At 41.4% G+C, this 12,449-nt stretch overlaps 1 protein-coding gene across 2 annotated transcripts in view; it reads right to left on the bottom strand.

The window, feature by feature from the left end:
• rhbdl3 (rhomboid, veinlet-like 3 (Drosophila)) overlaps positions 1-12,120 on the bottom strand; it is a 69,906-nt gene extending 57,786 nt beyond the window's left edge. The window contains exons 1-3 of one of the 2 annotated variants that reach the window (XM_006787437.2): positions 10,691-12,120; positions 9,951-10,494; positions 9,353-9,376 (exon numbers count right to left, since the gene is read on the bottom strand). In XM_006787437.2, the coding sequence (XP_006787500.1) occupies positions 9,353-9,376; positions 9,951-10,091 (165 nt within the window). In that variant the 5' untranslated portion in view covers positions 10,092-10,494; positions 10,691-12,120. The remainder of the gene's footprint in view (positions 1-9,352; positions 9,377-9,950; positions 10,495-10,690) is intronic. The other variant, XM_006787438.2, reaches the window with a different exon arrangement.
• Positions 12,121-12,449: the final 329 nt, after the last annotated feature.

Raw genomic sequence — 12,449 nt, 5'->3', positions numbered from 1 at the left:
AACAATGAAACTCTGTTAAACAGTGATCCTGCACTGGTACGTTAAATAGACGAAGAAAGTAAACTAGCTGTCATCTGTGGAAGAATGAGCATGATTTTTACAGCTTTTAATTTCTTCATGTGACTACTTCTGTAACTCATATTGTATATCATCAATACCTACAAAGAAAAAGTGAATATTGAGTGTTCAAATGTATCCTCTTATCTAAATGAGTTTTTGCCATCTTACATTTGTGACTTTGGAACATCTCTACATCTGATTGGTTTGGACAAAATGGTTCACACTTAGTGTCTTGAACGATACAAATGTAAGCGCATATATAAAGTAAATAAGAGAATAAGTATATTTTATTACATTTGTTTCTCCATGCATGATCAACTTTAAACGACAACAGGTGAAACAACTGTAGGCAACGCAAAGTGGATGATCCTGAGTTAAGCCCGTCCACTTGATGAGTGGGATTCACTCATCAAGCATCACTTTGTCGCTGATGGTTGATCACTAGTGGACATTCTTGTAGGTAACCCTCTCATTTATTTACTACCTTGTCATATGTCAATGAGTGCTATCCTGCGCTCTCAATCATTTGCCTCAACATTGAGAAAAGTTTACATTGGACCCGCCCACTTTGCAGTTATTTTGCCCATCCTCTCTTGAAGTCATTGAATGTAACTGAGTTCCTGTGTGGACAGGGCTTTAAACTTTTCTCAACTTTAAAGTGAGATATAGAAAATAACTACCAGCAATCGTAAAGGACTGTACACCTACAGCAGCCTCATGGCTACAGGTAACCCATCCCACGAAACTCCTGGTGCACAGTCTTTATGCTGATGTTAATGAAAGAGGATATGTGGAATGCTGCAGTTACTGAGTCAGCAGAGCATTCATGACTCTTACATACTAAGCACCTCAACATACCTCACTCGGAAACCCTGTTCTTGACTTTATAAAATCGGCCACTTCTCAGCTGAGCTGAGATCTATTTCTTTCAGTGGAATTGTTCTCCTGAGCACTGGCATGTCTTGTTGATGGTCTATTATGCGCGTTGATACTTGAGTTGTGCTTTCTGTTTAGTAAAAGTGAATAATGATTCATGAGTTAACCTGACTCGATGACTCCATCTTTTTTATATATGCTATGTTCCACACTGCATTAATATCAGTTATAGTTGATCATGAAATATCTATGACAACTGGACCAAAAACACCTGAATTCAAAGATTAAGAGGTGCAATCCAATACTTTTGGCCATAAAGTGTAAAGCAACCTCGAGCCTAGAAGCTACCAGTTGTCAGCAACAAAGCGATGTACATTGAGCAAAGTGCTTCCTTTGCGATTGCCCTTAAATCTGGTTTTCAAACCTAAAAAACAGAACTTTTGAAATCTCACACCTTAGATTGGCTTTATTTATGGGTGAAAATAAGCTTTGGTTGTTTTTTCCTCACTAAAACCTTTTGCAGCATGCCTGCTAATTGGCTGTCTTGAAAAAGATAGATCTATCTATTTTCTTCTATAATTTTCAAGGTTGTATTTCTGTTTGGTAATTATAAAAAGCAAATCCTTTTGGCACTTTTGCTCAAAAAACAAATAAAAGATGACAGCAAAACATGCTTGTGTAAAGCAGGAGAGGACAAAACAAGTCTGGATACCTGAGACTAAACAAAGTAAGCAAATGTGTTTGTTTGATGTCCGAACATTGGCTGATAGGTAGATCTTGTTATTATGATTTGTTATGATGAATAAATATGGAGAAAAGGAGAATTTGGAGAATTCTTTTCATGCTGCAACATGAAAAGATTTTTTTTTTCCACATATAAATCGTGTTTGCAGGTTAAGCTGGCTTTCGGGAGCACACTGGATGTGCTTTGCCCTATGCAAAGCCCAGTGGCTTAACAGGACCACAACAATCAAACAGTCATTTTGTGTAGCTTAAGCCAGAGCCTGCGGGCTGACTGCAGGCAGCCTACAAGCGTAACATTGAGCAATAAAGGATCCAGAGTTTATGTCATGCTGGCACATACAGCACAGAGCGGGACCAAGCTTTTCTCTTAAAATTAAACTCTTCTGTTTTAACCATCAGAGCTAACTAAACCATTGATAAGTGGTGTTGAGAAATGCCACCGCATTAATGGTTAAAAACAGTGCAAAAATGACAAGTTACCAACAAAAGCCATCATTCAGGAACAAACTAGAACCCAGTTTCAGCCAACTCTCACAATCTCACAGCTAGAGAGACTACAACGTGATCTTCCAGACAAAAAATAGCTTATTGTGAGCTGTGTCAGCAGTGACATAGACACGCACTCGGCTCACAATCACAATATATGTAGCCTTGCTGAAAACAATACCTCAGGCTCCTTTATCAGCCACTGATTTGATGTTTTTCGTCTGTAGCCCTTCAGTTTTTGGGCTGTTATTGTATCATTGACGAGCTAGTGCATGGTGATGTGTGGATCTGTGAACAGAGCTAATGGAAAGAGATTAAATAAAAGCACTGATGAGCAGACAGAGACTGAAGCCTTGTCACATCTGCAGTGTCATCCACTTAACTCTGATGGTAAATCGCATTTCAGAAGAACGAGACAAGAGACAGAGAGGTAATAAGTGAGATGAAAGAGAACGTAGAAAGCAGACCAGTCAGGGATGATTTGTGAAGAAGCCCCTTCAGAATGTACGCACTGACATTGGTCCTAAAAGGCAATAGGCATACCCCGCCTTCTTCACTGCCCTCCCTTGACTTCTAGTAATGGATTTACATTCTCAGGCCCGGTGTGTACAAAACTACTAGATGCACATGCATACAAACACACAGTATATGGAGGTTGCCAAATTACTGAGCCATTCAGCTATCAAAAGAGACACCTCGGATTCATGCCGCTGCTGTGTTTTGCACACTATAGCCAATTACAAATAAACCGGTGCATCGTCTATCTCTCATTTACAGATCGACAGACAAGGCGGCTATTTTTACCTCTGCATAAAAGCAGAAACTGTTTTCACACTCCGCCAACTGGAACTGTGCCTTTCATTAAGGAAATCTATTTAGAGCTGAGCAGGGGAGCGGCAAAGGAGTGGGGGAAAGATGAGCACTGATTAAATCTTTCAATGAAAATGTTTGAGGCTCTCTCTGTTATTTCATCACCGCGCAGGCCAGGCGCTTTGCAATAAAAATGAGGCGGAGTGTATTTTGCTTTCAGGATCCTGAATCGAGACAACACACTTCAAAAAGTGTTTGTCGTTGGCTCATCTCCAGGACTCAGCTGGTGTCAATCACATGTGTGCCGTTGGATGAGCAGGTCAGCAAACTGTGACCTCGCCATCTGTGTATGTGTCAGAGGCAATTAGCCACATAAACACATCAGGATACTAAAAATAATGTGGATAAAAGAGAGAAACACTAATAAATAAATTTATATACAGAAAGCAATTAGAAGCTAATTGATATCAAGGACATAAAAGGTACAAATACAGGGAAAAAACGCCTGTCCTGGAAATATTTTGGTCAAACATCTAACATCTGATCTAGTCTCAGATTTCTTGAAAATGGGGAGCGGCAAAGGTCCTTATGATTTATCCTTTACAGTCTGCGGGTGCCATTCTTTGAAATGATGCACGCTTTACCCTCTTCAAACACAATACCTAACTACCACTAGATTCACTCACTGCTGTTCATGATCTCATTGTCTAAACCTCCTTCTGTTTTTAGTGTAAGTAAAACTGACGGGGCGTGTCGAGACATCCTCTCCCTGCATGCACCGCTAATAGCAGCTGAGGCTTCCCAGTTGGCTTTCCATTAAGTGCCAGTCAACTGGGTGGTGGACCATTCGCTCATTTACTCAAACAACATGATATTCTTGTTTCCTATGGTGTCCATTGTTTCAGATTAAGTGGCAACAGAGTTGCTAAATATCACCTTTATGATTTTTGCTTGATAACTTCTTTATCTGCATACTAGAATTAGTGTTTGAATGTTACTTAACACTAATTATAAGATATGTGTGTCTGTGCATTGCACCCATACGATTTATGAATGCAGCTCACTAACCAAGTTTAATTCCACCCTCTCATCCAAATGTGGTAAGTTCTGGCATCCAAAAAAACGACAGCATTGGCGGCCAAAACATTAACGTTGAGCCAGAGCCCAAATCCAGTATGTGATGCCATGGAGGCTACGCCCATCATTCACAAAGTTCGTGGTTTCCCCTCGATCGGTCATGCTTGACATCTTTTATAATATACGGGTCATGAGGAAGGAGGCACTAACTAGCAGTTTACAGGAAAATATACACTGATGTGCAAAAGTATCGAGCCAGTCTAATTTATTTGGATTTTGATACCATGTAGTCAGACTTGCTTGTCATTTTTATTGTTGCTGAGCAATAATTCACCACACTTTCCTGAAGTTTTTCTTTTGACATATCCACTTCTTTACTTATGTTCAAGTCCAATCCCTATACCTGGCCATTTTCACTGTTAAATCACTTTACACTGAGCTGTGAATCATTGAAGCACAAAAAAGGAACCTAAGTCAAGGGATGAACCTTTTTTCCAGACTTAACAGACAACTTAGCAAAGAACCAATCTCTATCTGTGTATTTAGGTATTTCGTTATTTGCAGCATGTCGCTAAAACACAAAATGTGTTCCAATTATTTAGCTGAATCTATTTTTTAAAATTCCAAAAATAACATCATTGTATACTTTTTCTTCACCAAAAACATGATTATTGAAGAGCTATTGATCAATATTTTTGTGTGCTGCGTGTCACTAAATAATTTGAGGAAACTGGACATGTGAAGGTGAAAAAAAGACACTACAGAAGATGAGCAGTATCTTCAAGTCACAGCCAAAAGAAAAACAGCAACAAAAAAATAATGATAACAATCCAACAAAGACCTTGCTAGAGTTGACCCTTCAGTTGATCATCTATGGTTCACTGAAGCCTCATCAGAAATGGTCCCAAATGAAGGATGGCTGTCAAGAATCCATTCTTAAGGAAGTGAAACAGGGAGAAAAGGCTGAGGGATGCCAAATGACACACAAATTGGACTAAAAATCACTGGTAACAGGTCTCATGGAGTGATGAATCCAAATTTGACATTTTTGGTTCAAATAATCAGAGGTCAGGAGAGAAGCCCAACAGTGAGAGTCTATAGCCATCTGGAAAACACGGTGAAGGCTCGTTCATTTTAGACAGTGGTGTTGGGGATCTTTTGAAAATTGATGGATTTATGAATTCGGATTTGACCAAATGCAACACCATCTGTAAACAGTGTGATTGGCAATGGCTTCATTTTTCGGCACAATGATTCCAAACGAACTGCCAGTGCAGTAAAAACATACCTGGACAGAAAAGCACACAATGGAACAATATCAGTCATTGATTGGCCTCCCCGGAGCTGTGACTTCTCCGGGATCATCTTTACAGAAAATGTGAAAGAAAAAAGGCAGCCAACATCCAAAGAAGAGCTTTGAATCTCCTTCAGGAGGCCTGGAGAACTGTTCCTGAAGACTACTTCCAGAAATAAGAAGAGTTCAGGCTGTGATGAAGAATAAAGGCAGTCATACCAAATACTGATTTCAAGCTCATTAGAACTGAACAAACTTTGTTTTTTCCTCACGTTTTGATAAATAACTGTATCTACTTCCCATTTTCTGGAAGAATAAAAAGAAATTACATGTACTATATACTGCATCTCCCCAGCTAGACAACCTTCCTAAAAGAACTATAAGACATTGATTTATGTGGCTCCAGTCAGTTGTTTTGGGATTTTCTTTGCCACCAACCATGAAGTTAAAAGGGAAACACTTTCACGGAAAGTATGCAGACATGTGAAAGTGTTTAATCACTAAGCTCCTGTGGGCGCATGCCTGGGGGATTTTCGAAGTGGCATTGGGAGCATGCTGTCAACACAAAGGCATCTGTGGACACACTTATGGATTGCACATAAACAAACACACACACACCCAGAATCAAAGATGTATTAGTATTCACTGACAATTTATGAGAACTGACAAACAATCCTGTTGTGCGTCTTCAGTCGAGAGTTATCTAAAGAGAGGTTTCTAAAGAAGAGAAAGACAATCTATGGTTTGTATATATCCTGCCTTTACAGGTGCTTCATCTCATTTGAGCTGCGCCACGCCACAATCAGTACATCTTGGGACTTCTACTATCAGCAATCGCAAATGCAGATATAGTCCCAGCCCCGGTAAATAATAACTTTGAATCTTTGCTGTGTGTACGTAGCTCTTCACAATCAAGATTGTGAGAAAATCACCATCTAGGTCAAGGCAGCTAAAGGAGAAAGAAGCTTTTTAGACACCTTTTTTAACCAGCAGGATGAAAAAGAAATCTTTAGTGCTCCCAGTCACACATAAAAAGCCATCTGATGTGCCTTCCCTGGCTGCACAAAACAAATGTGTTTCCTCCATTTTACTGTGTGATTTAAACATGCTTAATATGGTTTATCAAATAAATAAATAAATAAATAAATCCACAGAAATCGTCCAAAAAAAAAGAAAGAAACAACATTATCTGAGCTTTAGTGTGCAAATCAGTCAGGGTAGAAAGAAGAATCTGTAAAGGGCCCTTTCTTTTTCTTCTGATGACATGTGCTGTGTGTAATCACGCTACAATGACTGCAGCCTTTTTAGATTTGTGTGTCTAGAGGACAAACAGAGGCTGGGACACTTTGATTATGAGGGAGAGCGAGGGCAGTGCAGCTGCTGTCCGTGCTAACAGCATCTCCTCTGCTTCATTAGATATCGCCTGTGCCTGTGTTGAGTCTCGATGTTTGTTTCAGGCGATGGGAAACATGAATCAAAGCATTCTGAGGTTTGCTCTCTTGCTTCCTGTGTGCAGAGAAAGAAAGCACTTATACAGCAACAAAATCCTCTCCGGGGAGTGGAGAAAGGAGTGAGGGGGAAACAGAGCAACGCAGCACTTTGAATCCTGTCCCCAATGGTCTGAAATCCAGAAATGATAGCTGTATGTACAGAGTCACGTGGGAGCTGGTAAAATTGATAGGATGGCAAAGGGTTGGGGTTTTTTTTTTACACAGCTCAAACTGCTTTAAAGAGTTGGGAGCAAAGCCAAAGAGTGAGGCTGAAAAGAAGGAGAGAAAATGATCCTGTAGTTTCTTTGCTGTGCAAACATCACTGAGAGAGATGACAGGATAAAATGTGCGCTGTCGAGACCATACAGAGGTGTCAGGACTGATTAACAGAAATGATGCATCATTGTCCTCAACTTTAGACGTTGTATTTTTAGCTGATTTGTAACATCTAGTTATTAGAAGGTGAGATTTTCATTCGTGAGACATTTTCAAGTTTACATACTGGGATATCTTTTAAAGAAACAAATGTATACAACCTGTCAGCCAAGAAAAACTGCTCTTTTTTTTTTTTGTTTAAAATCGACAAATGTTCTCAGCTGTCCTCAAATACGATGATAATATGTTATAAACGTGAAGAAAGGACTTTGTTACCTGTACTTGATTGACCTCTTACCGGTCAGTCCACTAAGTCATGACTTTTCTTTGTTTTGAAAACTTGTTTGGTGACCTGTTGCATGTCACACCCCTCTCTTCTCTTGTTCCACATCGCTGAACCATACATATTTCTATTCATTCACATCTTATATTTGCCAAATAAAGTATCCAACACATGAAACTAGACTTCCACACATACAGATGAACTTTGAAATGTGTATCTTTACATTAGACTCATAAATCTTTGGATCTTGCTCTTTGTTTTTCAGTAGCTTTCATCTTTTGTTCCACATGCAGTAACACGGGCTGCCAGGGTGGATTAAAAGCCTTCTTTTCCTGGTCTTCAGTGGCCCATCATTTCTCTTGTCGCTTCACAGAAGCTGGGGGTCCCCGAGGTCAGCCCCTTGACAAATGGACCAACTCATTGTGTGAACCAAGAAGGAAAGGAGACTGAAAGAGTGAAAGGATATTTGTTGCTACCACGGTGAGTAGAGACCCTGCCATTTGCTTTTTTCTGACCGACGCCCACTTGAGGAAACTCCAAGCTGTGCAGCACACATAGAGACAGCGGCTTGAGAGGCCCACTTAATGCCTGTCCACAGAATATGCGCCATCACTTACACACACACACCATAATCCCACGGGACCTCTGTCGCCCCCTTAAAAGTGAGGCTGACACGAGCCTCAGTCTCAACCCTAAAAATCCCAGCTGACCACTGCACTCACGCGCGCACACAGACACACACATAAATATGCACACAATTCCCCACATGAGAAAGTGGGGGGCCCTATGCCGAGCAGGTGATGCAGTAGTCGCACACACTGCAAGCTGTGTGGGCATAAGTGTGCGTGTGTTTGCGTGATAGAGGGGGGCTCGTTTGCCGTCTGTCAGTCCTGTCAGACCTGCTGCTTGCATGATCAGCCAGTCGCTGTTTCTCTTCTCCTGGGGTTTCTCGGTTGTGTGTGTCTGTGCATGTGTGTGTGCATGGTGGCATGTGTTTCTTACAAGACTGCCCTGACTCACAGATCAATCCATCCAGGATTGTGTATCATCCTAATTGTATTACTGGGGCCGATATCAGTTAATGACACACCCACCACAGCCCCCACTTCTCCACGAGTTTGGTTTGACAGCGATTCGACCTGGTTACACGTTATGCCGTCATACCCAGCGGGCGAAGGATTTAAAGCTGCACTAGGCAAGATTTTGATCTGAAAATATATTTATCGACTCATCCTAATTCATAAACTGGGACTGGAGGGAAAAAAGACTCAGGATTCAAGTCAATTAACCCCATGAAACTCTGATGCTACTTTTTTGTGGAACTGATCAAAGTTTAGCAGTATTTTGAAACTATAAAAAGTATTAAGTAAGCACTTGTGATAGCTGAACAGAAAATATTTGCATCATATTTCTAATATCTAAATTTTTTTTGTTGTTTTTGTATGTCATTTCCTTTACCAGTTTGCAAAATCCCCCAATGCAGGTTTAAATCACTTCTGTTAGTGATTAAGCCACTGTTACAGCATATTTACAATGATAAGGTCATGATCCATGGGCAATTCACACTAAAGCGCACTAAATATGGAGTTTTTAATATTAAATATCGTTGCCTCTGGTGCAATTCAGCAATTCTGATCTTGCTAAATCTTTCCTATGTTTCATGACCTTTAAGCAAGACAATGCCGTTTTTAACAGATTAATATATCTGTGTTGCTTGGAGCGGATAATAAAGATTAAGACATAGGTCACCAACAGTTCACACACAGATGAGCACCTTCAGAGACAACACAGTTCCACAATGAGTGAAACATGCATATGAAAAGTCAAGCCTAAAGGACTAAAGGTTGTGATACATACCTTGTCAAACAGAGACTTCCATTGCTGAGACAAGTAAAAAGAGAAAAAGATAGAGCATGTGAAGCAATGAATAAGAGAAATAGATGGGAAGAAAAAAAAACTCAGAAACAGGTACCAGACAGGAGGGAAGCACCTGTTTGATAATGATGAATCTCGGCCAAAAGGGCTTCACTATGCGCATTTGCCATAATTGCAGTCTTGTGATCACATGCAGCTATTATCTGATCATTACGGTCAATGAGCCGCAGCAAAAGATAACAAGGTACCAAAAGTGTGCCTCGTTATGTGTAAAAGGTAGTATGCTGTGTGCGTGTGTCTTTGGAAAAGATGAAGCAAAGTGCTGGGTGCTTTTACTACCTCGGCTCTCAAAAGAATAAACAGTATTTTAAATTCCATCTCGTGTCCTTGTAAAACGCTTGTTTTTGTCAGTTGTGCCACTGAATTATGGACAAATGGCTTTCTGAAATTAATTTTAGAGGGACTGTGTTTAACTTCGCTCAAAGAAAAATGAAGCTGAAGGTCCTAATTCGTAACTGTGAAAATGTCAAAAGGTTACAGGGGTCATGTGTTCACTTGACGCCACATTGTGTAGACCTACTTCTTCTGGAGCCACTGGGATGACTTCGGTACTTTCCAAAACCTCGATCTCCTCGCCTTCTGCGTTGGCCGCCACCGCCGGAGAGATGTTCACCGGCGCCTCCCGGGTTCCGCCTGTCATTCTCAGGCTGCTCTTCTCCATACACCCACGGAGAGCAGCGATGCGGTCCTTAGGAACGACTCCACATGCTGTAGTTTAAAATCCCATGCTCCCGCCGCGATGAATTAAACGTGTGCGCACTCCGGTTATACCCGACGCACTTTCACATAGACTGAGCAAGCAAAGCTTCATCCGCAAGGGAAAAGTTGACGTCTGACAGTTTAGTAAAAGCCAGTTAGGGGATAAAAAAAAGTACCCATACAGCGTCACACAATTTGTCAATACATCGTTAGTCAGCAGTGACAAAAGGTTTTCAGAGGTGGAGATGAGTCTTTCCGCGAAAAGAGGCGACGATCCAAGTTTGCGATGCTGGGGACGCACATTGGCAGAGCGAGTCTTCTCACTTCGAGAGGTGCGACGCAGCAGCAGCAGAACGCAGATCCAACTGAAAAAAAATAATTACATCATCAGTAGTGACAACAACATGAAACCCAGAAAAGGGATGACGACATCAACCTATGAAGTCTCGTATGGCTTCTCCGGGCAGAGGTAAAAGTCTACTTCAGAAGCGTGGGCACATGGCACACTGGGAGAGAAGTTCAGTTAGGTGCCAGCTTCTTTTTTGTGGTGCGTCACGTTACCTGGCACGCTGTTTTCTGCCGGTCGACGGCGCAGAGCGGGAAAGGCCGTCTGGTTTCTCCACCGTGCGCCGTGCAAGAAACCTGAAGCGCGGGCGGGGGGCACAAACCGACCGCCTCAGACGGGATGGTTGGATCAGCTCCAGGAGACGCCGCGACTCTGCTCCATCCGCATACGTCCTTCCAGGCACAGAGGGAGTGAAGAAGAGAGGGAAGGTGGGGGCGGAGAGATAAGGGAAGGGAGGGAGAAAGGGAGAGATTTGGCCGGCGGTGAAGAGGGATCACCAGCCACTGCCTCTCGGGGGTTTCGAGGAACTCCGGCTCCCTGAGCGAGCAGCTGGCTGTCGCTGGCTCTTGGGGTTTAGGTTGATTTGTGCACGATCGTAACGACTTGTGTTCTTCATCTTTACTGCTTAAGTGTGACCATATGGAATACAACATGCTCATTTTTTTTGTATTGTTTGTGGAAAAGTCTTGTTTTAAAAGACTTTAGTAGCTGTCGAGCACAGCTGTACCCAAAAGACAAGCCTCGCCCCATCCACCCAACAATTAGAACATGCACTTGTCCTAATCTCTTCCTCCCCGTAAAACATTAAGGAAGCAGATGGTTTATTTAGGGAAAACACGATAACATTACTAAGCAAAGAATACTTCTGGAGCAGGCAGGTGTTTGTTCTTAAGCAATTTGCTCCCAAAATATAAATATTAAGCATAAATTATCCGCGCCAAAAGCTGAAAATTACTCTTAAAAATGATGGAGAATACCAGAGGGAATCACTGCATTGTAATCCACTATGTGTTTTGTTTTCCGTGCACACACTGGTGAAGAAATTCATAAAGTTAAGTTTATGACACTTAAAATTTCCTAAGGGAGGACCCTCGCTTAATGTCCCACCATATGCTCAAATAAAAACTACAAACATAGTATCTTGGTTCAACATTTCCCTGTTAATATTTGCAGCTAGAGTGAGCATTTAACGTTTGGTCTGATCCAACTCATCTAAAAAGTCCATTCATTTAACTTTATTTTTATAGCACAAAATTACTGTAAAAGTCTACATTCACGATTTTATTTCAAGGTAAAGATTCAAAAAAAATCTAGAAGACAAACCCAACACAACAGTAAGCAAGACTTGGCATACAGCTCTATTGTGCTATAAACACTAATTAATCATGCCCCAAAAAACAGCATGCAAAATCGCTTCAGTCTAAAAGCGGGAAGGAGGGAGTGTCCAAAGCTATAAATTCCGTTTTATTTAGAGGGATATAAAATGTCCCCTCCGGCAGCTACAAAAAGCAGGGGCCCCACCTCAGACAAACACATACCAATTACCTGAGGAGACATCAAACAAACATAATAGTTGGGTGGAAGCCATGTATGAGGAGAAATTATGTGGTCTGCAGTGTGTGGGTTGATCAGTATCCATCAAGTAAACCTCCCCCAGGTACTTCGTGTTCGCATTACCATGGTAACCATATGACCAGTTGATATTTTTTACCCTGGGGGTCTCTCCCTGACTCCCACACAACAACTTGGGATTAAAGCTGAACTTTGTCATGTTGCTTAAAAAAGGAGGGAAACAGAATACGTGGTCAAAGGTCACCAGACCCAGTGTTGAGATTCTGTATTCTTATTTTGTGCTTTTTGTGCACTGAGAGAAAAAAGTTTAATGACAGGTTTTCTTTTTAACTTACTGTAGGTTGCACAAATAATTCACTCTTCATTACCTCACATGACCATCTCCGTGCAGGTGAAGCAGAT

The sequence above is a fragment of the Neolamprologus brichardi genome, chromosome 6 (assembly GCF_056152115.1).
Source record: "Neolamprologus brichardi isolate AB-2024 chromosome 6, ASM5615211v1, whole genome shotgun sequence".
NCBI lineage: Eukaryota > Metazoa > Chordata > Actinopteri > Cichliformes > Cichlidae > Neolamprologus > Neolamprologus brichardi.
The sequence above is the reverse complement of the archived record's forward strand: the minus strand, read 5'-3'. Positions and strand labels throughout refer to the sequence as shown.